Source organism: Nomascus leucogenys, unplaced genomic scaffold (genome assembly GCF_006542625.1).
Source record: "Nomascus leucogenys isolate Asia unplaced genomic scaffold, Asia_NLE_v1 001560F_32125_qpd_obj, whole genome shotgun sequence".
Taxonomy (NCBI): Eukaryota; Metazoa; Chordata; class Mammalia; order Primates; family Hylobatidae; genus Nomascus; species Nomascus leucogenys.
Genome location: NW_022096977.1, coordinates 590 through 27,629, shown reverse-complemented (window position 1 = coordinate 27,629; position 27,040 = coordinate 590). Strand labels below are relative to the sequence as shown.

The window sequence follows — 27,040 nt, the reverse complement described above, 5'->3', positions numbered from 1 at the left end:
CCCACAATCTTATTTTTATTTTTATTTTATTTATTTATTTATTATTATTATTTTTTTTGAGACAGGAGTCTCGCTCTGTCGCCCAGGCTGGAATGCGGTGCGCGATCTCGGCTCACTGCAAGCTCCACCTCCCGGGTTCACGCCATTCTCCTGCCTCAGCCCTCCCAAGTAGCTGGGACTAGGTGCCCACCACCACGCCTGGTAATTTTTGTATTTTTAGTAGAGACGGGGTTTCATCATGTTGCCAGGATGGTCTCGATCTCCTGACCTTGTGATCCACCCGCCTCGGCCTCCCAAAGTGCTGGGATTACAGACATGAGCCACCGTGCCCGGCACACAATCTTATTTTTAAATTGAAAAAAAAAAAAATAAGGGCATACAATCTATTTACAAGTGCTCTACCCTCATGATCTAATCACCTCCCAAAAGCCTCACTTTTTTTTTTTTTTTTTTTGAGACGGAGTTTTGCTCTGTTGCCCAGGCTGGAGTGCAGTGGCGCAATCTCAGTTCACCGCAACCTCCACCTCCCAGGTTCAAGTGATTCTCCTGCCTCAGCCTCCCAAGTGGCTGGCATTACAGGCACCTGCCACTACGCCCAGCTAATTTTTGTATTTTTAGTGGAGACAGGGCTTCACCATGTTGGCCAGGCTGATCTCGAACTCCTGACCTCAGGTGATCGACCCGCCTCAGCCTCCCGAAGTGCTGGGATTACAGGTGTGAGCCACCATGCCGAGCCAAGCCCACCTTTTAATACCATCATCTTGGAGGTTTAGAATTTCAACATATAAATTCTGAGGGGATCTGTGTCCTGTGGAAATGCCAAGGGGCCACAGCACCTCCCTCCCTCAATCACCTTCTTCTGGTCTCTCCTCTAAGGTCACTTCTTGAGTGAGGTCTCCCTGATGACCTCCTTTCCCATGTCACATCATTCTGGTTCGTATTCTTTACTCAGCAAGTCATAACCACTGCATGCCTCCATTTTTCAATCTGTAAATGGAGACAAGAATGGCACCCGCCTCATGGAGTTGTTTTAAGGTAAAAATGATAAATATAGAGTAGTGGTTCTCAACCAGGGGTGATTCTTATCCCAGGGTGGAGACATTTGGTAATATCTGAAGGCATTTTTGGTTGGCATGACTAGGAAGCTGCTACTGGTACCTAGTGAGTAGAGGCCAGGGGTGCTGCTGAAATCTCTGCAATGCACAAACCCTCTACTAGGAAGAACTGGCCAATACAAACATCAGTAGTGCTGAAGCTGAGAAACTATGCTTTTAGGGAAAATGTTTAAGATGGTGCCTGGCTCTTAATGATCACCCAAGAAATGCCAGCTGTCATTATTGCCCACTGCCTTTCCCTCACACTTTGCCCCGAGTGGATTCATCAGTAAATACTCATTTTATGAACATAAAGATTGAGGATGCATTCCTCACAACCAGGCATACAGTAAGTGCTCGATAAAAATTTGGTTAATGTTAGTGCATGTGAAAGGTAAATGAGATGGTGCATTCTCCAGTGTCAGGCACAAGGCAGGCATTTCTTAGATATTTTATTAGTTAATGCATGTGAGGGTTAAAGACTATCTCTGGGGATTGGTACACAGTAGACGCTCAATATGTGTCGAGTGAATGAATGAGAGGACCAAATGAAATGGCGTTTGCACAGCACCTGGTGCATGGTAGCTGCTCAGGGCTCATTAGCTTCCTCACCTCATCCCCAGACCCTAACACTTACCAGCTACCTGGACCTCAGTCTTGGCCTTCATAGTCCATTCAGAGTTGATGGTAACAGCTACTTTGTAGGTGCCACTGTCTGCAGGCTGGGCGCGGCGCAGCAGCATGGAACCATTGGGGAAGCCCACGATGTCTCGCTGTCCCATGGCACTGCCATCCCTCTGAGGCCGTTGTATCCCAGGGATGTAGGTAAATAGCCTCGTGCCTCCATACGTCTCCTCCCCCAGGTACCAGTTGAAGTCCTGGAAGGTGTCTGGGACACCCTGGACCAACAGGAGAAGGTCCTGGTTCTTTTGAGGCTGCTCTGGAATCTTTTGGATGTGGAGAGCTGCCTGGGAGCCTTGGAGCATCCAGAGGACCAGGATTGAGGCTGTGGGAAGTTATAGGGAAGGGCTGAGATCAGGGCTGTTGCCAGGGACCATGGCATGCTCTTCTCTAGATAGAGATCTTCAGCAGGGAGCAAGGACTCTGAGTGCTGCTCACTGGAAACAATGCTGGGATTGATAGTGATGTCTGCCCTCGGTGCAGGAGTGGGAACACAGGCATGGATACCACAGATTTGCCATCCTATTGATCCAGAGGTTTTTCTACCTTGAGATGCTGTGTGGCCTGCTTCTAAACACATGGACTGTCTGAATTCATTCATTCATTCATTTATTCAACCAATACTTAGAGGCATATGTAATGTATAAGCTATAATACCAACTATATATAATACATCTAAACTTCCTTCAATTCTAGACACTGGAGATATAGCAGGGAAACAAACATACATAAATTCCTGCCTCCATGGTCCTAACATTATAGAAAATTCTATAGATAAAATGGCAATGAGGCTGTGATTCTGTTGCCCCTCCCCCATCTTACTCTAATTTCATCCTCTCAGGTAATCTTTCCCTACTTCTAAGAGGAAACTTCAATCTCTGGGCTGAGTCTCCATTTCTCCCCTTGGCCTTTAGGGTCTATTTCCTCCTTACCTGAGAGCAGGAGGCTCTTTGAGAAGCAGCCCTGGGTCCCCATGGGAATCTCCATCTTGGCGTCTTGTGGAAATGCCAAGGGGCCACGAACTGGACACTAAGGGGGCCAGAGGGGTGGGCCCTGGCTGTCTGAAGTAGGCCAGCTCAGTGGGGATCCCAGGGTGCCTTAGAGACACCGCTGGGGGCTGGCCCAGCCCCAGCATGCCCTGTCCGCTGGCTCTGGAGGCTCCACCTACACTCCCTGGGATGGGAGCACAGAGGTTGAACCAGTTTTTCAGGGTAACTGGGGAACTTCCCAGGACTCCTCCCCTGACCCTCTTCAACCTTTTTTTCTCACTCAGTGTGACTACAACAGCAGTCACTATAGCAATAGTCATAACAGCCTCTGTTTGAACAATTCCCCCTGGGTTTGCTCAAACACACACTGCCTCATTCAGCAGCCACCATAAATAACTGTTCCCATTGCACAGATGTGGAAACAGAGGCTCAGGAAAAGAGGCAAGTCTGCCAATAGACAGAGGTGGATTTCACCTGTGGCTGACTCACTTGAAGGCTCTGAGACAGGCTGGGTGCGGTGGCTCACGCCTGTAATCCCAGCAGTTTGGAAGGCCAAGGTGGGTAGATCACGAGGTGAGGAATTTGAGACCAGCCTGGCCAACATGGTGAAACCCTGTCTCTACTAAAAATACAAAAATTAGTCGGGCGTGGTGGTGGGCACCTGTAATCCCAGCAACTGGGGAGGCTGAGGCAGGAGAATCACTTGAACTTGGGAGGCAGGGATTGCAGGGAGCCAAGATCGCACCACTGCACTCCAGCCTGGGTGACAGAGTGAGACTTCGTCTCAAAAAAAAAAAAAAAAGCTCTTAGCCTCGTGTTTTTTTTTTTTTTTTTTTTCTTTTGAGATGGAGTTTTGCTCTTGTTGCCCAGGCTGGGGTGCAATGGCGCAATCTCAGTTCACCGCAACCTCTGCCACCCGGGTTCAAGCAATCCTCCCACCTCAGCCTCCCGAGTAGCTGGGATTACAGGCATGCACCACCATGCCAGCGAATTTTGTAGTTTTAGTAGAGATGGGGTTTCTCCATGTTGGTCAGGCTGGTCTTGAACTCCTGACCTCAGGTGATCTGCCCACCTCGGCTTCCCAAAGTGCTGGGATTACAGGTGTGAGCCACCACGCTCGGCCTGTTTTTTTTTGTTTTTGTTTTTGTTTTCTTGAGACAGGGTCCTGCTCTGTCTTTCCATTCATGAACATTGGTTGTCTTACCATTTAAATATGTCACCTATAATTGCAAGAATATTTTGTAGTTTTGGGATGGTTTTTTTTTTTTCAGACGCTCTGTCACCCAGGCTGGAGTAAAGTGGAACAATCTCAGTTTACTGCAACCTCCGCCTCCCAGGTTCAAGTGATTCTTCTGCCTCAGCCTTCTGAGTAGCTGGGATTACAGGCATGCGTCACCATGCCTGGCTAATTTTTGTATTTTTAGTAGAGATGGGGTTTCGCCATGTTGGCCAGGCTGGTCTCAAACTCCTGACCTCAGATGATCCTCCTGCCTCGGCCTCCCAAAGTACTAGGAGTATAGGCATGAGCCACTGCACCCAGCCCCAGAGTGTATGTTTTGTACTTTTTTGGATCATGTTTATTCCACGTGTGTTACTCTTTTTTTTTTTTTTAAGACAGGGTCTCACTCTGTTGCCCAGGCTGGAGTATAGTGGCATGATCATTGCTCACTGCAGCCTCCAATTCCTGAGTAGCTGTGACCACAGTTGTGCGCTACCATCCCTGGCCAATTTTTTTATGTTTTGTAAAGATGGGATCTCACTATGTTGCCCCAGGCTGGTGTTGAACTCCTGGGCTCAAGTGATCCTCCCACCTTGGCCTCCTAAAGTACTGGGATTACAGATGTGACCCACCACACCTGGCCTAGCCTAGGTTTTGAAAAGCATCCTCCATTCATTCCAGCACACACTCCTAGTGCCCAGTTGTGGGTGCTGTGTGATGTTGGTGACACAGTGATGATTGAGACCACCTCTGCTCTGCCCTCTGTCCACAGTAGGGCACACAGTCCTGTAGGGTATGGGGGGCAGACCCTCTCACACAGTTATGATCCAGAGTGATCACGGCTGGGATGGAGGAGCCCGGGAGTCTGGGAGAGCCCAAGGAGGCACACCTCAATCAACCTGACGGCTAGGGAGGGCTTCCTGGGGGAGGGGGCATCTGAGCTGAGACCTGGAGTAAGAGTAGAAATGAGGCAGATGATGGGGTGAGGCAGCGTGAGGTGCACCAGGCAGCATAAACAGCAATACAAGGATGTGGAGGCTGAGATAGTCATCAAGGTGTATTGAGGAGGTTGCAATATCTTGGGTGAGTGGAGCCAGGAAGGAGGGTGTGGGGCATGTGTGTGTGAGGCTGGGAGGTGGGAGAGATCAGGTGTGCTCTGTTGGCTGGATCAACAGAGCTTGGGTGATAGAGGGTCTAGAGTTACGCTGTTTAATATCATAGCTATTAGTCATATGTGGCTATTTAAATATAAATTTAGGCCAGGCACAGGTGACTCACACTTGTAATCCTACCCCTCTGAGAGGCTGAGGTGGGAAGATTGCTTGAGCCTAGGAATTTGAGACCAGGCTGGGCAACATAGTAGGACCCCATCTTTACACAAAAAAAATTTTAAAAATTAGGTAGGCTTGGTGGCTTTCGACTGTAGTTCCAGTTACTCAGAAGGCTGAGGCAGGAGGATCGCTGAGCCTGGGAGGTCGAGGCTGCTGTGAACTTTGATCATGACACTGTACTCCAGCCTGGATGACAGAGTGAGACCCTGTCTCAAAAAAATATATTGAATAGGCCAGGTGTGGTGGCTCATGCCTGTAGTCCTAGCACTTTGGGAGGCAGAGGCAGGCAGATCACTTGAGGTCAGGAGTTCAAGACCAGCCTGGGCAGCATGATGAAACCCTGTCTCTACTAAAAATGCAAACATTAGCTGGCCATGGTGGCACACGTCTGTAATCCCAGCTACTCGGGAGGCTGAGGCAGGAGAATCGCTTGAACCCGGGAGGTGGAGGTTATAGTGAGCCGAGATTGTGCCACTGCACACCAGCCTGGGCAACAGAGCAAGACTCCATCTCCAAAAAAAAAAATTGAATATATATATATGTGTATGAATATATATATATAAATGTATATATGCGTGTATATATATTCAAAGTAATTAAAATTAAATGCATTAAAAATGCAGTTCCTCAAACTGGCCACTTTCAAGAGCTCACTTAGCCTCATGTGATCAGTGGCTACTCCATTGGACAGCACAGATAGAGAACGTTTTCATCATCATCTCAGAAACTTCTATTCGGGAGTGAGAGCTGACCTAGGGATCTGAGGCAGGCGGTGCCAGGCATTTCTACCCGGTGAGGTCCATCAGGAAGAGACAGCTAGGTCTGGGTGTGGTGTATCCATAGCACTTTGTGTGTGTCTGAGTGTTCTGGACACACATCTTCAGTTTGTCGGGGGTGATGGTATCTTCTAGAGGGCCCAGGTTGAGGAAAATCAGGAATCTTGACGTTGAACTGCCTTGAAGGATGGAGTGGCCCGGCTATAGACTGAATGGTTGTAGACTCCAGGCAGCTCTGCCGTGAGCTGGTGAGTCTGGCTGAAAACTTGGTTCTACCACCATTTGGCCGGGGTATTTTGTGGCGCATGACTTCACCTCTCTGGGCCTCAGCCTCCTCCCCTGGAGAATGGGGAAAAGCATCACCACCTCACAGGGATGTTGGGAGAATTGTATGCAAGAGGCCCGGCAAACAAGCAACAAATGCCTGTCATTGTTATTATTATTATTGCTGTTGACCTTGTCTTTGGACTTGCCCCACCTCCCACATTGCCCCCACCCCTCGTGACCCTGCTCAAGAGAAGTCTATTTTCCCTGGAGGGATTTCCAATCCTCCACATCCTCAATGTTCCTTAATGCCTGGAAGATTTCATGCTGGGTTCCTAGGGTCTGAGTACCCTCAGAATCCACCTGACAGAGTCTTGCTCTGTCGCCAGGCTGGTGTGCAGTGGCACGATCTCAGCTCACTGCAACCTCTGCCTCCCGGGTTCAAGCGATTCTCCTGCCTCAGCCTCCCAAGTAGCTGGGACTATAGGCGCGCGCCACCACGCCCGGCTTATTTTTGTATTTCTAGTAGAGACGAGGTTTCACCATGTTGGCCAGGCTGGTCGCGAACTCCTGACCTCAGGTGATCCAACCCACCTCGGCCTCCCAAAGTGTTGGGATTACAGGCGTGAGCCACCGTGCCCGGCCCTTCAATCCTTCCTGCAGTTTTGTAGTTTCCTTGGCCTGTCTCCGGGAGAGAGGTTGTTGCAAACCCAGCAGTTATTTCCGGGCATGGGTTAAGCAAAGCCAGCTATTCTGGATTTTCCGGTGGCTGTATTCTACTCTCTCTCCTGTCTCCTTCCCTGCCTCCCTCCCTTCTTCCCTCCCTCCCTCTCTCTTTCTTCCTCTCCCTTTCAAACAAACACTTCGATTCCTTTTGCATTATTAAAAGAAGAGTCAAGGTTTATTGCAGAACTTTTAGACAGTACTTAAAAGAGAATAAAATTCAAACATGTTTCAACCACCCAGACAGAGGTAGTCACTGCTGGTAACAGAAGTCTAGGATTCCATCCTGTCCTGCAGCCTTCATCCGGGCCTCTCCCCAGCCCCAGAGGGCAGGTCCTGATTGGTCCAGCCTTCCAGGCGGTCCCATTCTTTTGGCCAGGGATTGGTTGAGCGGTGGGCGGCGCTGGTGAATGAGACCGGAAAAGACGCTGCTGGGTGAGGTTTCTGCTGCTGGGTGCGGTTTTTCGTTCCTACAAAGCTCACCCAGGTAGGGATGGGCAGCTTCTCTGGGTCTGATTCTGGATGTGATGCCCGGAATGCAGCAGCCATCTTGGCACCAGAGGGTGATGCCAATACGTGGAGGAAAGCAGAACAAACAGCAGAGCAGCAGAACTGGGCCCTGCACGCCGTGCCCGGAGTAGAGCCAGACAATCCAGTTCTTTTTTTTTTTTTTTTTTTTTTTGGAGACAGAGTCTCGCTCTTGTCACCCAGGCTGGAGTGCAGTGACTGGATCATGGCTTACTGCAGCTTCCACCTCCGGGTTGAAGGGATTCTCCCACCTCAGCCTTCTGAGTAGCTGGGATTACAAGCATGCACCACCACGCCCGGCTAATTTTTTTTTGTAGAGACACGGTTTCACTATGAGCTGGTCTTGAACGCCTTACCTCAAGTGATCCACCCGCTGCAGCCTCCCAAAATGCTGGGATTACAGGCGTGAGCCACTGCGCCCAGCTCATAATTTTTTTTAAAAAGTTAGATTTCAGTAGCACAGGCATTTTCACCCCAAGCAATCTGCAACCCAGAGGCTTCTGGGACCGCACAGCTCCTCAAGGTGAGATCATATCAACCTGAAAAGATTCCCGACTCCCATGCAGGAGCAATGCAGAGGGAGGGTGTGGAGTGTTTTAGCCTCTTTATGATCTCCATCATACCCTGCCCCCCGCCAAGTCTCTGATATGGATAGTTGCGGTTTTCTTAACCTTACTATAAGTTTATACAACACCTATACCAAAATTCTGGGTCAACTCTCCATTCCTGGCTCTGTGGACTCCAAGGATGCCCCCTCCCTCCAGAAAAAGGTCATCACCTACGTCGCTGGTGGGAACAGAACTCAGCACAACTTCTGTGAGGGTTCATTTGTCAATATCTATCACAATGACAAGAAACATACTCTTTGGCCCAGCAATTCCACCTCCAGGAGTGTGACCTACACTCAGGTGTCAACATGAGCTAAATGACAGTGTGCATTGGCCAGGCACGGTGGCTTATGCCTATAAATCCCAGTACTTTAGGAGGCCAAGGCAGGAGGATTGTTTGAGCCCAGGAGTTTGAGACCAGCCTGGGCAAGATGGCAAGATTTCTGCCTCTAAAATAAAAAAAAGATAAGTAAAATAAATGACAGTGTGTAAAGTTATTCACTACAACATTGTAATCGTAAAAGGCTGGAAATGATACAAATGCCTGTCCTTAGGGGCCTCGTTATAAAAGCCCTGTGCATCCCTCCCATAGAATATGAGGTGGGTGTAGAACAACTAAGGAGGTACTCTCTGAATTACCAGAAACTGAGCAACGAAAGTAAGGTCCAGGGCGGGCGCGGTGGCTCACATCTGTAATCCCAGCACTTTAGGAGGCCGAGGCAGGAGGAGCACTTGAGTCCTGGAGTTCCAGGCCAGCCTAGGCACATAGCAAGATGCCCATCTCTACAAAAGTTAAAAAGAAATTTAGCCAGGTGGGGTGGCGCCCACCTATAGTCCCAGCTACTCGGGAGGCTGACATGGAAGGATCGCCTGAGCCCAGCAGGTCGAGGCTGCAATGAGCCATGATCACGCCACTGCACTCCAGCCTGGGCAACAAAGTGAGACTCTGTTTCTAAAATAAATAAATAAATAAACAAATAATAAATAAATAAATAAACTGTACTATTCAATGGTTTTTTGGTATAATTAATTTTCAAAAATGGTGGTTAAAAAGAGATAACAGAAAATTTGCCATTTTAGCTATTTTTGAGTGTATGATTCAGTGGCATTCATTACATTCACAGTGTTGTGTAAAACTGGATATCCACGTGCAAAAGAATGGAGCTGGACCATTATACTCCAAACACAAATTAGAATGGATCCCTCATGTCTTTTTATAACTTCTAATTTTGGGAAGTTTATGTACTATCTAATTAAAAAAATTAGCTTGGCATGGTGAGGGGCACCTGTGGTCACAGCTACTTGGGAGGCTGAGGTGGGAGGATTGCCTGAGCCCCGGAGTTAGAGGCTGCAATGAGCTATGATTGTGCCACTGCACTCCAGCCTGGGTGACAGTAGACACCGTCTCTTAAACATTTTTTTTGGAGAGGAAAAAAAAAAGACAAGCTGTTCCTAAGGTGCCTGGGAATCCCAGCCCTTACGGCCCTCTTCATTTAGCGTCTTGCTTCCATGCCTCTGGTTCCATCCCATGTGGTGACAGTACACATGAAACCTGTCTGCTCCTTGATTTCCACAAGAGACCCCATTGCACACAGCCACTGGAGGTACAATAAATAAACTTTAATGAGATTCTGGGCGCAGGAGACAGACAAGGAGCTTATGTGCCACCAAAGCAACCAATGTTTCTTTGTCTCCCCAACTCTGTGGGGTCCCACCGGCCTCCTCACCCTTGAGCCCTTTGCCCCTGCCATCCTGCTGGTTCCTATCTCTTCCCCACACTTCTCTGTTCCCTGTTCTTCCATCTCTGTCCAGAGCAAATCCTCCGTCCTGCTTATTTTCTCTTGCAGAGCAGCTCAAACATTGCATTCCCATTTAGCATCTTGGCCCAAAGTCTTCTCTCCCTCAAGGTATCTTCCCAAACGCTTTTCTTTATAAGAGGAATTCTGGTGTCTGCCCTCAAGATCATAGACCTTTTTAACTTGTCAGTTGCACCGAGCAGCTGGGCCTCCTGGGTCTTGGGTCACATCCATCTTGGTCCTATAGGAGCGTGTCCTGAGCAACTGCGGCGCTGCCTCCCGCTGCATCCCTTCCCCCTTGTGTTGGAAAAAGCATTTGCTTCTTTTGTGGGTTATTTCCTGCCAGTCCCAGCTTGCTGGCTGCAGATGCTGGCAGAAAGTGGCTGCAGCTGACAACCTTCTTCAAGTTCACATCTAGTAGTTTTCTCGGCTCCTTGGACACCCCCCAGGCAGCTGCTTGAGGCCTGAATTGCAGCCTCTGGTGACCAGGGTCAGTGGCTGTTTCTTGTAACCACAGAGATCTGACAGATACAGAGATTTAGAAGCTCAAGGCCAGAGGCCAAATTTTTACCGAAATTCTCTGGTGATCCACACCCTTCTGTGTGGTCTGCTATGCAGTAAAGGCTTAACCTTGCCCAAAGAAAGATCGGGCCCTTTATCCTCGGCTCCTGGGCATTCATCTGTAAGCCCTTGGAATATCCTGCCTGGTAGCTGATCTGAGAGTCTTGGGCCACTCTGGGTGGTTCATGCTAGTGATGTGATTTATGGTGGGGGTCTTGGGCCACACGGTATTGGCTTGATGTATGAGGTCAGCCGTGTGGATGGTGAGCTGCTTAATTCAGCACTTTGGGAGGCCAAGGCAGAAGTATCACTTGAAGCCAAGAGTTCAAGACCAGCCTGGGCAACACAGGGAGACCTCGACTCTACAAATAATAAAAAGATTAGCCAGACGTGGTGGCACATACCTGTAGTCGTAGCTACTCAGGAGGCTGAGGTGGGAGGATGACTTGGAGTTGAGAAGTCAAGGCTGCAATGAACTGTGATCCCACCACCATACTCCAGTCTGCCAACAGAGCCAGATCCTGTCTCAAGACAAACAAAAAACTCTGGACACGAAGATCTCGAGTGAGCTGCTCTCTTTGGCAGTACTTCTTGCATGTTGTCACATGTTGCTGTGAGAATCAGGTGCTGCCTATATGGCTCCACTGGGAGAGGGCAGCTGGAAGCTGGCGCCTCATCTGTCCTGGAACGTGTGCTGTGCACCTCGGTCCCTTTGCTGATCTTAATCTCTGTCCTTTTACTGTAATAAACTGTAACTGTGAGCCTAACAGCTTTCCTGAGTCTAGTGAGTCCTTCTAGCAAATGAACAGAGGGTGGTCTTGGAGACCTCTGAACTTGCACCTGCCCCCCTTGTTTTGAGGTCTGGCACAGGGAGGGAGGGTGGTCTCTTTGGAGGCGGTCTTCATCCACTGGGGTGGGGTCCAACTCTGGAGGCCCATGTCCTTGCCAGCTCCAGTCCCTCTCCCCGCTCAGTCCTGATGCTGTCACCTTGTGCCCTCTGTCTGTGGATCCTCTCTGCTCACAGCTGAATAGGAGACGTGCTAGAAGAGGGTTTTCAAACTTTAGCCTTGGGGCTCTTTTGAACAAAATCAAACATCTTCCCACTGAAGCCCAATGTGCAAAGAACTGCAGGCCCATCCCCTCCTCTATCCCTGGAAGCCAGGGATAGAGGCTTCTCAAGGTGTGTGGCCATGGGTAGAATTGAGGGGGCGGGGATTGGGGGGGAAGGGAGCGGATATTAAAATGCAGATTCCCCGGCCCCATCACAGACCAGACTGTCTGGGGCTGCGTCTTAGCAAACTCTACAGGGGATTCCGCCCAGCAGGAAGGGTTGGGAAATGCTGCTCAAGGCAACAGGAGAAAAGACCCAGGCTCCTGAGGCCAGGCCGTGGGCATCTGAAGACGTCTGGTCTATAGTTCGTGCAGACCCCACGCCCTTCTTAGCTCCAACATGGCACTTACCCCATTAGCCGAGGCGCTGGCATGCTCATTACCTGGGGAAATAGGAGGGGAAGTCGTCAGGAAGGAATAATGCTGGGAAGCATGGGAAGAAGACATGCCTGGGTGTCAGGGCCCTGAAAATGTCAAGTTCTGCCTCTGCTATTACATGGGGGTGCCATTTCCCTTAATGGTATACACATGTGTCAGACAGGGATGGCGGGTGTGCTCTTTAAGGATCTGATCATCCAGTTATTCACTTGGTTATTAAATATCCATAAATATCGAGCCTGGGCTCTAGAACCAGATGGATGGGTTCAAATTCTATCTCTGTTCTTTAGGAGCTGTGTGAACTTGGACAAGTGACTTAACCTCTCTGTGTTTCAGTTCCTAGACTATTCAACAGGGGTTTATTTAGCAAATAGTAGTAGTATTCAGCAAATGGTAAATGTCTACTTTGTGCCAGGTACATTCTAGGTGCTGGGGACACTGCTGTGAACAAAACAGATAAAAATGCCTGCTCTTGGCCAGGCATGGTGGCTCACACCTATAATTCCAGCACTCTGTGAGGCTGAGGTGGGTGGACTGCTGGAGTCTAGGAGTTTGAGACTAGCTTGGGCAACACAGCGAAACTCCATCTCTACTAAAAATATAAAAAATTAGCCAGGCATGGGAATGCATGCCTATAATCCCAGCTACTCGAGAGGCTGAGGTGGGAGAATCACCTGAGCCTGGGAGGTTGAGGCTGCAGTAAGCCAAGATCACACCACTGCACTTCTCCAGTCCGGGCAACAGAGTGAGATCTTGTCTCAAAAAAAAAAAAAAAAAAAAATGCCTGCTGTTGTGCAGTTTATGTTAATAATAACAATAATAGTAATAATAGCAATAACAATCACAGCTAATATATACCCAGTATGTGGCTTACAATGTGCCACTTGCTGTGTTAAGTGCTTTACTGTATTATTAGGTACCGTCACCCCATTTTACAGATGAGGAAACTGAGTCATACAGATTAAGCTATTTGCCTATGGTGACATCACTAATCAAGCAGTAGCTTTAGGGCCCAGATACAGGCAGTTTGGCTCTGGAGTTGACACATTGAATCACTCAGCAAACACTTCCTCGAGTGCCTCTTTTATGCCCGGCCCAGTGGTAGGTGGTCCTGGGGACATAGTCACGACAGTGACAGCCTCAGGTCTGCTCTCTAGGGGCTCACAGTCCACTGGGGAAGACAAACAAGTCCCCCACAGTGATGACCCAGAATGGGCAAGGCTGGAATGGGAGAGCCTAGTGGATGCTTGGCCCATGCTTGGGGGTCAGGGAGGGCTTCCTGGACGAGGCAGCATCCGCCCAGGATGTAAGGGAGCAGATCTGTTTAGTGGTTGAGGGAAAAGCTTGGTAGTCAAAGATCTGGCTTTTTCTCCCCATCGACCACTTTCCAGCTGTTTGACCACTGGCAGGTAACTTCATCTCTCAAAGCAAATACTTCCTCCTCTGTAACATGGGGCTCACGGGAGAAGCACTTTGCTGGGTGGTTGTGAGCATTCAAGGAGATTGTACAGGCCGGGTGTGGTGGCTCACACCTGTAATCCCAGCACTTTGGGAGGCTGAGGCGGGTGGATCACAGGAGGCCAGGAGTTTGAGACCAGCCTGGCCAACATGGCAAAACCCTGTCTCTCCTAAAAATACAAAAATTAGCTGGGCATGGTGGTGCATGCCTGTAATCCCAGCTACTCAGGAGGCTGAGGCATGAGAATTGCTTGAACCCGGGAAGTGGAGGCTACAGTGAGCTGAGATCGCGCCACTGCACTCCAGCCTGGGCGACAGAGTGACAGCCTGTCTCAAAAATAAATAAGTAAATAATAAAAAAAAAAAATTAAAATCGAGGGGGTTATACATACAAAGTGGCACGTAGACAGTGCTCAGCAAAATATCGTTCCTCTGATTACAGAATTAGCTGGCGCACTTCTCCAGAAGGAGCCATGGGAGGGTGCTCCAGGCAGGGGAACGGCCTGTGCAAATCTCTTGAGGTGTGACAGCATCAGACCCTTTTAGAGCTAAGCCAGTTCCTGCCATCTCCTCCTAGGAGTCACTCCTGAACAAGGCAGATGGAGTAAGGCTGAGGGGTTAAGCATTATTTCACCCTCCATCCATCTGGCAGGGACTCCCACATCACCTGAATTAAATTCCAAAGTCCCTACCACCGCCTTAAGGCTCTATACGCTCTTCTCCCACTCTGTAAATAATATTTGTAAATGTAATCAATGAACCAGTGAATGAGACTCCCTGGCTCTGCACCTTCATCGGTCAAATGGGGGAAACCTCATGGCAGTGGGGTGAAGATTCAGTGAGAGGCACACGGGAAGGACTCAGCACAGAGCCCAGCACATAGTAGGTGCTCGATTACGGCAAATCTGGTGATGCTCACTCGAGGGAGACAGATGACGGTGCCAAAGGAACTCACGGGAACGTCTGGACCGATAGCAACAAAACCCGATCCCCAGCAGCAGGATCAGAGAAATCGCGATTCCCAGAATCAGGACGGTGATGTCCTTACTGGACATGCCTGAGTGCTCACTGGGAGGTCCCTCTGAAAGAGAAGGAAACAGATACTTAGGTAAGGAAGCTCTTGGGGTTTATCCCTCATTCTTGAAATGGCATCTCGAATTTCTTTAGGGAGCCACCACTCCACTTGCCTCAGTCTATTTAATTCAGGTGAACTGGATCCCACCCTCTGGTTCCTAGAATGGGACTTTGACACAGGCCTGGCCAATCAGAACATTCCATTCTCCCTGGCTGCTATGATTGGTTCATAGCTGGGCTGTGGCCTAAGCTGGGCCAATGAGAGCCAGCCCTGGGACTTTGGCTACAGTTATTGAAAGTGGTGTGTTTTTTCTCCTGCTGTTGCTATTCTGGTAGGATGTGAGCCTGTTGCTGCTGAGGGCCATCTTGCTTCAGAGCCTGCCTGAGAATAAAGCCAGTATAACGAAAAGCAGAGACAAGAGATGTATAAAATAAAAGTTCCTGGGTTACATGGTTGGAGCCCCTGGATCTAACAATACCTGAAGGTGAATTTTCCATAAAGTCCTGTTTCGTTTGTTTGTTTGTTTGCTTAGACTACTTTGAGTTGTGTTTCTGTCAATTGCAATTGATAGAGGTCTGCCTAACACATTTGGAAAGGCCTGAGTCCCTGAGAGAGAGGGATTCCACATCTATCCCAACCTGTGTGTGTGGAGGGAGTGTATCCAGGCAGCTGAACAACGGTACCAGTGGTATAGGTATGGAGTTAACAGGGGAGTAAAGCTGGCCCCACTGGTCCTTTTGTGAGAAGGCTTAGGAGAAGGATGGGAGCCAGAGAGCATTAGAGAGGGAACCCTGCCTCGACCTCTTCCTTTGGTCCCTGTTCTCCCCACCCAGGGAGTTCCTCACCTTTGACCTGGACGGTCAGTTCTGCCTGGCGAGCTCCTAGGGCATTGGTGACGTTGCAGATTAAGGTTGTGTTGATTGGTTTGTCCACAGGACGGATCAGCAGCTGGGCGCCCTGGGCCACAGCAAAGGGTGGCAGGGGACCCATGGTCCTGGGAGAGACAGAAAGGTGAGGAGGTGGCTTCTGCTGCAGCTCCGGAGGGACAGTGATTGAGCACTCACTACGTGCCCAGAAACCCTCACGCCCTCTACAGCATAAGCGGAGAGCAACTCTGGAGGCCCCCCGACTCTTCCCTTCCTCTCATGCCCACACCCAACCCATTAGCCAATCATGTCGGCCCCGCCTTAAGATCTGTCCAGAATCCCACCGCTCCTCAGGGCTTCCACGGCTACCTCCCTGCTCTGGCGCTGTGCATCCCGGGCCCCAGCAGCCGCCTCCACGCTGGGCTCCGTTTCCGCCCTCGCCTCCTCGTCTGTTCCCACATGGCCACCAGAGGTCGCCTGTGAATCCTAAGTCAGTTCCCATCCCTCGGCTCAGTACCCTCTGGCGGCTCAGCCTGGCTCAGAGTTAACCGAAGTCTTCGCGTGTCACAGGCCCCACGTGATCTGGCCCCTGCTACCTCGGCCCACGTTTTCCATTACTCTCCCCTTTGCTCCCGCCTCTGCATCCACCGTGGGCTCCTTGTTGGTCCTCAAACTCTCCAGTTAGGTGTCCAGGGTTTGCTTATGCAGGGACCGATGGATAGAAATGGGTTTGCCCATGCTGTTCCCTCTGCCGGAATGCTTTCCCCCCTAGGTACCCGCAGAGCTCACCCTCATCTCCTTCAGGCCTCTGCTGGGATGTCACCTTAGTAACACCTCACTTGGCCACCCTGTTTCAACTGTGATGATAACCCTTCCCATCCCCTTCTCTTTTTATTTATTTTTTTTTGAGACAGCGTCTCACTCTGTCACCCAGGCTGGAGTGCAGTGGCACCATCTTGACTCACTGCAACCTCCACCTCCTGGGTGCATGGAATCTTTCCACCTCAGCCTCCTGAGTAGCTGGGACTACAGGTGCATGCCACCACACCGGCCAATTTTTGTATCTTTTTTGGTAGAGATGGGGTTTCGCCATGTTGGCCAGGCTGGTCTCGAACTCCTAGCCTCAAGTGATCCTCCCATCTCTGCCTCCCAAAGTGCTGAGATTACAGGTATGAGCCACGGTGCCCAGTCCCATTCTCTTCTCTGCTTTATCTTCTCTATGGTATTTATCACCATTGCACACACACTACACACTTTATGACTTTATCTTGCTTCTTGTTTCTTTCACCACTAGAATGGAAGCTCTATATGGGGAGGAAATTTGGTCTGTTTTATCGACCAACGTATGTTGGTTAATTGTACCCGGCACACAGTAAGTAGTCAAGGAACACTGGTTTAATGAACAGAGGTGGAGGAGATGGAAGCATCAGGCTTTGGGTGCTCTGCAGAGCTGGGATGCAAACGCAGCTATCTGGCTCAAGAGCTTGAATTGTGGTGCTTTGAGGCAGGACAGTAAAGGCACCATCACACCAGTTGAAAACCTTTGACCGGCAATTCCTTCCACGGACAACTGCTAACAAATGACCAGTGGGGATGGTCACCACCATGGCATTTGCAGAGTTGAAAATGGAAATGACATCTGTGTCCTCTACTAGGGACTGGTTAAATAACTGATGACATCCACATATGTTGGAATCCCTTCCCTGCCCTTTGGGAGGCCCAGGTGAGAGGACTGCTTGAGTACAGGAGTTCAAGACCAGCCTGGGCAACATAGTGAGATCCTGTCTCTATTCTTTAAATTTTTTTTTTTAAAGTGGTGGAATTCCAGCAACATTAAAAAAGGGGCCAGGTTAGCCAGGCGTGGTGGTGTGTGCCTGTAGTCCCAGCTATCTGGGAGGCTGAAGCTGGAGGATCGCTTGAGCCCAGGAATTCAAGGCTGCAGTGAGCTGTGATTGAGCCACTGCACTACAGCCTGAGCAACAGAGTGAGGCCCTGTCTCAAAAAAAAAAAAAAAAAAAAAGCAGGGGAGCTGGGGGTGCTCTGAAATGCATAATATGATTGATGGATGAATAGAGGGACTGAAGGAATCACAGAAACGTGATAAAGCAAGCACAGTAAAATGTTAGTGGGGGAATCCACGTAGTGGAATCTTATGTGTTCACTGGAAAATTCCTATGATTTTTCTGTATGTTTGACAGTCTTCCTAATACAACGTGGGGGAAAATGGAGTTGTGGATCTATGTGCTTTGACATGGAAAGGTATTCACAAGATAGATGAAAAGTTTCAAAATTATATGTACAGCATAATTCCAGTCTTTGTTTAGAAACAGAGAGAAAAAAGACAGAAGGATGTATAATAAGGGGTCACTGGGTATTTCTGGAGGTGGCTGGGTACCACTTGACTATAGGCACTACTTTCTTCTTTTTGCTCATAACTAAATTGTTTCATATTTCTACAGTGGACACAAGTTATTTTTGTAATAAGGAAAAAGACCTAAGGCTGGGCAAGGTGGCTCACGCCTATAATCCCAGCAGTTGAGGAGGCTGAGGTGGGTTGATTGCTTGAGCCCAGGAGTTGGAGACCAGCCTGGGCAATGTGGCGAAACCCTGTCTCTGCAAAAAAAATACAACAAAATTAGCTGAGCGTGGTGGCGTGTGCCTGTAGTCCCAGCTACTCAGGAGGCTGGAGGTGGGAGGATCACCTGAGCCCAGGGAGGTCCAGACTGCAGTGAGCTATGATCATGCCACTGCACTCCAGCCTCGGCGAGAGATCCTTCTTAGAAAAAAAAAAAGGCGGTTCAGTAAAATTATGTAATTTATGTAAAATTATATATTATAAAATTATGTATTATCTCTTTGCCTTTTTCTTACCTTGCTCTTGACCTCAGCCTCAGTATGAATCTGGGGAAATCTGTGAGCCTCAACTTTCTCATCTAGACAATGGGGATAGTACTTGCTCCGTCCAGAGGTAACCAAGTAGGTTACACAAGGAGACGGTGAGGGTGAGGTGGTTACAGTCTAGAGTGGGGGTGTCCAATCTTTTGGCTTCCCCAGGCCACACTGGAAGAACTGTCTTGGGTCATACATAAAATACACTAACACTAACGATAGCTAATAAGCTAAAAAAATTCGCAAAAAAAAAAGTCTCATGTTTTAAGAAAGTTTACAAATTATGCGGCCTGCAGGTTAGACAAGCTTGGCTAAGAGGCGGAGGACCAGCTTTGGAGCCAGGCGCGGATTCAAGGGCCGCTTCTGCCCTCTTGTGGCTGGTCTTTAACCTGGGCAGGGCAACAGCTACTGACTGTGCACAGCATGGGGTCACGTGGGATTCGGGGGAAGTGCGGGGCACAGAGCAGGCACACCCCAAAAAGCAGGTGCATCCACCGGCCAGGATTCAACCACCTGCCAAACACCTCAACTGCAAAACAGAGATGTCAAAACAGGGACGCCCCCCACTGGGGGGCCCGAAGTCAACCTCCTTCTCTTTTTTTCTTCTCTGAATCCCCCTCCTCTCTTAGACCAGGAGTCCAGGCCCCAGTCCGTCCTGCCTCAGACCCAGGGGTCCAGGCTCCCAGCCTCTTCTCCCTCAGACCCAGGGGTCCAGACCCCCAGCCCCTCTTCCCTCAGACCCAGGGGTCCAGGCCCAGCCCCTCCTTCCTCAGTCCCAGGGGTCCAGACCCCAGCCCCTCTTCCTTCAGACCCAGGGGTCCAGGCCCCCAGCCCCTCCTCCCTCAGTCCCAGGAGTCCAGGCCCCAGCCCCTCCTCCCTCAGTCCCAGGAGTCCAGACCCCCAGCCCCTCCTCCTTCAGTCCCAGGAATCCAGACCCCAGCCCCTCTTCCCTCAGACCCAGCTGTCCAGGCTCCCAGCCTCTCCTCCCTCAGACCAGGGGTCCAGGCCCCCAGCCCCTCCTCCTCAGACCCAGGGGTCCAGGCCCCCAGCCCCTCCTCCCTCAGACCCAGGGGTCCAGGCCCCCAGCCCCTCCTCCCTCAGTCCCAGGGGTCCAGACCCCCAGCCCCTCCTCCCTCAGACCCAGGGGTCCAGGCCCCCAGCCCCTCCTCCCTCAGTCCCAGGGGTCCAGGCCCCCAGCCCCTCCTCCCTCAGACCCAGGGGTCCAGGCCCCCAGCCCCTCCTCCCTCAGTCCCAGGGGTCCAGACCCCCAGCCCCTCCTCCCTGAGACCCAGGACTCACGTGCTCCAGTTATAGCCTGTGGGCTCTGGGTTGCTGCGAGCGTCGCAGGTCAGGGTGGCCTCATTCTGGCCGAGGTACCAGTTGTTATCATAGCCAGAGATGGATACCTCTGGGGGGGTCTGCAGGAAATGGACACAGAGGTTCAGAGACTGGGAGCCTTTGGGGGGCCTGGGGCTACGTGGGATTCACGACACTGCAGGAAAAGGCCTGGGGATATTTGGAAAACAGCGGGAGCTGGAGAGGCCTAGGAGGAGTCCAGGTAGATGGTGTGCCGCAGACAGCAGAAGCCTGGGAATCCTTGGTCAGTGGGGACATGGAGAGGGCTTCCGAGGACCTGCTTTTCTCCACTAGCTTTCCTGGGTAGCCTGGACCAGGCATGTCTTGGGTGTCCTGCAGGAAAAGGCCTCCTCCTTTTCTCACTCATAGGCAATGACCACTCATACACACAGCAGTGTATTCAAGGCTCTGACAAGTCCTGTGGGAAAGAGTCCTGGATAACCCTGCTCTAGGCTGCTGCTCAGCCATCCCAGACGTGATTGACAGCGAAGACCTTTCAGTGTCCTCGGGGGGCAGGCCAATGGGACAGGGTTTTTTTCAGGGGCGAGGGGTAGGAGTCAGTATAGATCTCCCCCTCACTCAGACCCAGTGACAGTGTTGAGGGACTCCAGTATAGACAGTACCTGAGGGAATCTGTGTACCAATTGCCTGGCGGGGAGTAAGCAGTATAGACAATGGTGGGAGGAACAGTATGAATGATGCCTAGAAGAGTTTGTGTGGATATTACTGATGGGCTCAGTGTAGACAGGGTGTTGGAATATTACAGCAGATGCTATATTGTCGGGCCAGTGTTGAAAATGTTGTGGTGGGGGTGAGATCACCCCCACATAGAGAGTGTGTCCGCGGGAGCTGACGAAATTAAGACAGGCTCTGTGTGTGTGTGTGTGTAGACAGTATTTGAATGAGCCAGTGTAGACGATGTGGGAGCTTAGTCTAGATCTGTGCTGTCCAATATGGCACCTCCTGGCCACATGTGACTAGCGCGCACTCGAAATACAGCCAGGCCGAAACACACACCAGATTTCAAAGGCTTTACTAGGACAAAATAAATGGGAAAGATCTCAAGAATAATTAAAAAAAAAAAACAATTACAAGTTGAAATAATATTTTGGGTATATTGGGGTAAGTAAAGGCAATTATTAGAATTAATTTTGGCCAGGCACAGTGGCTCATGCCTGTAATCCCAGTACCTTGGGAGGTTGGGGCAGGAGGATCACTTGAGCCCAGAAGTTCGAGACCAGCCTGGGCAACATAGGGAGATCCTGTCTCCAGAAAAAATAAAAATAGGCCGGGTGCGGTGGCTCACGTCTGTAATCCCAGCACTTTGGGAGGCCAAGGTGGGTGGATCATGAGGTCAGGAGTTTGAGACCAGCCTGGCCAACATGGTGAAATGCCATCTCTACCACAAATACAAAAATTAGCTAGGCACTGTGGCCAGGGCTTGTAATCCCAGCTACTTGGGAGGCTGAGGCAGGAGAATCGCTTGAACCCGAGAGGCGGAGGCTGCAGTGAGTCGAGATCGCGCCACTGCACTCTAGCCTGGGTAACAGAGCAAGACTTCATCACAAAACAAAAAAACACAAACAAAAACAAAAATTGGCTGGTCATGGTGTCACGAGCCTGTAGTTCCAGCTACTCAGGAGACTGAGGCTGAGGTGGGAGGATCACTTGAGCCCAGGAGGTTGAGGCTGCAGTGAGCTGTGCCACTGCACTCCAGTCTGGGTGACACAGTAAGACCCCGTCTCAAATAAATAAATAGATAAATAAATAAACAAATAAATTTCTTCTCTTTCTTTTCTTGTTTTTTTCTTTTTTTGTTTTTGAGACGGAGGCTTGCTCTGTTGCCCAGGCTGGAGTGCAATGGCGCGATCTCGCTCACTGCAATCTCTGCCTCCCAGGTTCAAGTGATTCTCCTGCCTCAGCCTCCCGAGTAGCTGGGATTACAGGCACCCGCCACCATGCCTGGCTAATTTTTGTATTTTTTAGTAAAGATGGAGTTTCACCATATTGATCAGGCCGGTCTTGAATGCCTGACCTCAGGTGATCCACCTGCCTTGGCCTCCCAAAGTGCTGGGATTCCAGGCGTGAGCCACTGTGCCTGGACTCTCTGTTTTAAATTTTTAATGGGGTGGCTGCTGGAGAATTTAAAATCCTATATGCAGCTTGCATGCTATTTCTGTTAGACAGCAGTGGTTAGAGAGTCCTGGGGCTGTCAGTGGAGATAAATGTGTGGGTGTCAATGTCAATGATGCCGTGAGGGAGCTGGTGGAGGTAACGCTGTGCAGGAGAACCAGGACAGATGCTGTCAGGGGGCTGTGCAGACAGAGCACAAGGAGGCCAGTGTGGTGATGTGGGGTGAGACTGGATAGCCTGTAGATGAGCCAGTGTAGACAATATTGGGCAGAGGAGCATGGAGACTACACTGGGGGACTCTGCAGACACTGCTTAGGGGAGCAAGCACAAACAATGTGGGAAGATCAATGCAACTAGCACCCGGCGGAGACAGTCGATCGTGGCTCAGGGGAACTGGTTGATACAATGTGGGAGGTGAATGCAGACAGTTCTCCAAGGAGTCAGTGTAGACAGTGTCGGGGGGCACTTTAGAGAGTGCCTAGGAGAACCAGTGTAGAAAAAAGTGGGGTGTTTATGTAGACAGTGGTCATAGGAGCCAGTGTAGACACCATGGGAGACAGTGAAAACACCCCACAGCTGGTGGCCGAAATAGGTGGTGTAGACAATGGGTTAGTGCTGTCTGTGGCCCAGGAGAGCCAGGGTAGACAATGGTAAGGCAGCACAGAAAATGGACAAGGGGCCAGGTGCAGTGGCTCACACCTGTAATCTCAGCACTTCGGGAGACTGAGGTGAGATGATCACTTGAGCCTAGGAGTTTGACACCAGCCTGGGCAACATAGCAAAACTCTCTCTAGAAAAAAATTGTAAAATTAGCTGGGGCATGGTGGCTGCACCTGTAGTCCCAGTTACTTGGGAGGCTTAGGGAGAAGGATTGCTTGAGCCTGGAAGGTTGAGGCCTGTAGGAGGCCATGATCATGCCCTACACTCCAGCCTGGGTGTGACAGAGCGAGACCCTGTCCAAAGGAAAAAAAAAAAAAAAAAAAAAGCCGGGCACAGTGGCTCATGCCTGTAATTCCAGCACACTTTGGGAGGCCGAGGCAGGCAGATCACCTGAGGTCAGGAGTTCGAGACCAACCTGGCCAACGTGGTGAAACCCTGTCTCTACTAAAAATACAAAAATTAGCCAGGTGTGGTGGTGTGCACCTTTAATCCCAGCTATTTGGGAGGCTGAGATAGGGAGAAACCACCTGAACTTGGGAGGCAGAGGGTTACAGTGAGCCGAGGACCGTGCCACTGTACTGCAGCCTGGGTGACAGAGTGAGACTCTATTTAAAAAAAAAAGAAAGGAAGAAAGAAAAGAAAAAAAGGACAAGGGAGGGGGTGTAGACAATAAGGGAGGCAGTGTTGATCGTGGCCAGGAGAACCAGTGTAGCAATGTGGGGAGGGTGATTGTGGATACTTGCCTGGGGAAGTGGGTGTAGGCAGTTTTAGGGGCAGTGGTAGACTGTGCTCAAGGGAGTCAACAGAGTGTCAGGTATCCGTGCAGACAGCAGCTAGAGGAGCCAGGGCAGACGATCTGGGTACCAGCATTGACTATGGCCCAAGTAAACTGGTGTAGACAATAGGGACGGTGTTGTTTATGGCCCAGGGAGCTGGTGCAGACAATGGGGGTGGGTCGTGTAGATAGGAGTCAGGGGAGCCGGTGCAGATGATGGAAGCAACGCCTACAGTGCCTTGGGGAGTCAGTGTAGACAGTGGTGGGGGCAGCCTGGCAGGGGCTCTTGCCATCGCTGACTTGGGCACACTCACAGTACACCGGTGAGGTTCACAGTCAGCAGCTGAGGCTTCTCAAAGCTCTCGTGCTCCACCTTGCAGGTCACACTCTTTGCCGTCCACCTGGCTTGAGGGCACCCAAAATCCAGAGGCTGGTGACAGTGACTGTGCCAGACAGGAACCCTGGCACCTGGCTTGTATTGGGCATCCCGCCAGGTCTGAGCGCCAGTGTGATTTTGGGCCGGCGGGCGACCCCCTGTGGAGACACAGCGGGCCCACGGGCACCGGCTCTCCCGGTGAGCTGCACCTTCTGAACCTCAGCTGTGTTCTGGGGCTTGGCTGGGAAGAGGAACCAAAGCAATAGGTCATTCAATGAACACCTCCGTGGTAGAAGGGGCATTCATTAAGGGTACAGGATGGCATGGTTGCTGGGTGGGGTGGCTCACGCCTATAATCCCAGAACTTTGGGGGCCTGAGGTGGATGGATCACTTGAGAGTCAGGGAGTTCGAGACCAAGCCTGGCCAACATGGGGAAACTGTCCTCTACTAAAAATTAAGCCAGGGTATGGTGGCACACGCCAGTAATCCCAGTTACTTGGGGAAGGCTGAGGCCAGAGAATTTGCTTGAAACTTGGGAGGCGGAGGTTGCAGTGAGGCTGAGATTGTGCCACTGCTCTCCAGCCTGGGCGACAGAGCGAGATTCTGTCTCAAACAAACAAACAAAAAAAGGATACAGGATGGCATGGTTTAAACCCCAGCTGTGTCCCTGAGCAGCTGGGTGGTCTTGGGCAAGTCTGTGCCTCAGTTTCCTTTTCTGTCGACAGGGATAATGATGGTATCATAGGCAATGAGAATATGCAGGTAAAGCTCTTAGAATGGCACATAATAAGTGCTCAGTAAATATTGTTTGGTGGAATAGTGCTGGAGCCCAGCAGTGCCAAATATCCCTGTGTTTCTGCCCTCATGGGTACACCAGTCCAAGGGGGCAGACAGACTCTTTCCTAGGCAGTGATGACTTGGAGAGGGCAGGGCTGGGAAGGGGAAACCCAAAGGGGTTATCCTAGGTCTGGCCTCAGTGGAGGAGAGGAAGCCTGAGGCCTGAAGTTGAGAAGGGAAGTGACTTGCCACAGTCCACACAGCTGTAAGCAGCAGAGCTGGTTTTCACATAAAAGTCTGTCTGCTCCAAAACCACCTTGACCATCCTCTTAATCATCATCCTGGTGATTCCCAAACCTGGAACTTCCTTCCCCATCATTACCTGTATTATTTACTGAAGATTTCTCCTTACTTGACTCACTTTCTGTTTTTACCCTCATCCTAAACCATGATACCTGGAATCCCCAGGCTTGCTGGAGTGACAAGAGCTGCCTTTGGTTGGGTATTGTGCCTAGGCACAGTTCCAAGCTCTTGACATTTCATGAGTTTCTCATGCACAGGCCCTAGAATAGTTCTCGGCATATAAGCCTTAAAAAACACAGAACCAAAACAGAAAACAAGTTGGGCGTGGTGGACATTCCTGTAATTCTAGCTACAGGGAGGGTGGGAACATCCTTGAGCCAGGAGTTCCCGGCTGCAGTGAGGACCTTACTACGATCACACCACTGCACTCCAGCCTGGGCGACAGAGCTAAACTGTCTCAAAAAAACAAAAAAAGGGTCAGTTTTTTTTGAATCCTCACGGTGATCCCTATCCCACAGATGAGGAAACTGAGGCACAGAGACTTCTCGCTCAAGTTCCAAGAGGAGGGCTTCATGGAGCTCATGAAAATGAAAGCATGATCCCGTCCTCTTTTGGGTATCAGGATCCTTGCCTTTCCTGTCTGTCTGTTTCAACTTTCTCCTTCTTTACCAAATAAAGTAACAGTAACCAACAGCTCTAAGGGGCTCACATGTGCCAGCGGTGAAGTGCCACTGCCCCTAAGGCTGCACCTTTGGTCTTGGGCAAGTCTGTGCCTCAGTTTCCTTGTCTGTCGACAGGGGATAATGATGGTATCATAGGCAATGAGAATATGCAGGTAAAGCTCTTAGAATGGCACATAATAAGTGCTCAATAAATATTGTTTGGTGGAAAGTGCTGGGGCCCAGCAGTGACCAAAATAGCCCTGGTTCTGCCCTCATGGGTACACAGTCCAAGGGGGCAGACAGACTCTTTCCTAGGCAGTGATGACACTCAGGACAGCTTTCAAGGGTGATGCTATTGTCACCCAACTCTTTTACAGATGAGGAAAGGAGGGACCCAGAAGAGGCCACCCAGGCCTCCTCCCTTCCTTCCCAGTCCCCTCCCAGCTCCCTTTCCAAGATACCCCTCCCCCTCCCTCAGGGTATTCTGATCCCAGGCCTGGTCCTTACTCCCTGAGATCTCTGCTGTCTTCCTGCCCTGCAGCCCCTCCCGCACTCACCTCCCCCCCACCCCACCCCCCATCTTTGCGCTGCCCCCTCCTTTTGTCCCCAGGGAATCTGCTGTGGAGGGAATCTCCCTCCGTCCCAGGCCTCCCCGCTCGCGTCGTTGCCACCTTCCCTGATCCTCCCAAGTCTCCGCCTTTCATTCAGCCTCCCCAAAATCCCCTGCTCACCAAGCACTCGGAGCCAGATATCCACGCTCCTGCTGCCTGCCGGGAACGTGACGAACAGGCAGGTGTAGTTGCCTTCATCCTCGACGCGCAAACCCGAACATCCTCAGCGAGGCATCCCGCAGCTTCCCGCGCCCAGTCTGGCGGCCACGAATTCCAGCCGTTTTGGACTCCGAATAGCTGGGGCCCTGCGTTTGGTGGAAGACGGCCGTGCTGCCAGATTCACCATGCCGCGCCCAAGTCAGCTGTGACACGTGCGTCACCTCCATTTCTGGAGCACCTGTAGGTAGCAGGGCAGCGTCACGGAGTCGCCCAAGAAGCCGGCACCTGGGTGGGCGCCTGCACGACGACGTCCCTGCGGAGAACCGAAGAGAAGGTGTCAGACCCCAGGCGATCTTGGGCTAGACAGGGAGGGGCTCCAGGAGCCCGGGCACCTGGGCGTGCACTTGCCACGCTGGGGCCCCTGGAGCCCCTGGTGGACGGTGGGGTGTGGGGGGAGGGGGGACTGGGCACTAGTTGGGGTCATGCGCGGGCGAGGAGGGTAAGCGGCGTCTGGGAATGGTCTGCAGCTTTGGTCGTTCTGCACTTCATTCTCTTGGTGCTATTAATATTACTCATATAATTTCTAACTTCTATTATTACCAGTATTTCCCCTCATCTCAAATACTCGATTTTATTAAAAATTGTGGTTAAATATTGTGGTATAAAATACTAAATAAACTTAAATTACCATTGAAGCCGTCATTTAAAGCATACAGTTCAGTGGCACTATGTATCATATTCACGATATTGATGCCAACCTTTGTTACCAACTATATTAGCTAACGCAAGAACTTTTTCTTTTCTTCTCTTTTTTTTTGAGACGGAGTTCTCGCTCTGTCACCCCAGGTGGAGTGCAGTGGTGCAATCTCTGCTCACTGCAA

General features: G+C 50.6%; 1 protein-coding gene and 1 pseudogene across 2 annotated transcripts; both read right to left on the bottom strand.

Moving 5' to 3' along the window:
- Positions 1-853: 853 nt before the first annotated feature.
- LOC115834117 (carcinoembryonic antigen-related cell adhesion molecule 19-like) lies at positions 854-2,762 on the bottom strand. Its single transcript, XM_030808876.1, has 3 exons — positions 2,708-2,762; positions 1,732-2,100; positions 854-987 (listed from the first exon to the last, which is right to left on the bottom strand). The coding sequence occupies exons 1-3, from the start codon at positions 2,760-2,762 to the stop codon at positions 983-985; spliced, it is 429 nt and encodes a 142-aa protein (XP_030664736.1). The 3' UTR covers positions 854-982.
- A 7,050-nt stretch (positions 2,763-9,812) lies between these two features.
- LOC115834118 lies at positions 9,813-26,401 on the bottom strand (annotated as a pseudogene). Its single transcript, XR_004029199.1, has 7 exons — positions 26,121-26,401; positions 23,590-23,887; positions 19,646-19,764; positions 15,437-15,585; positions 14,436-14,597; positions 12,032-12,063; positions 9,813-11,610 (listed from the first exon to the last, which is right to left on the bottom strand). The product of XR_004029199.1 is annotated as a poliovirus receptor-like (transcript).
- Between the last annotated feature and the right edge of the window lie 639 nt (positions 26,402-27,040).

Excerpts from the sequence above, each read along its gene's own strand:
- LOC115834117 (XM_030808876.1), bottom strand. The coding sequence starts at position 2,762 with ATGGAGATTCCCATGGGGACCCAGGGCTGCTTCTCAAAGAGCCTCCTG. Across the intron at positions 2,101-2,707 it reads AAAGAGCCTCCTGCTCTCAG|CCTCAATCCTGGTCCTCTGG; the intron begins GTAAGGAGGAAA and ends AACTTCCCACAG.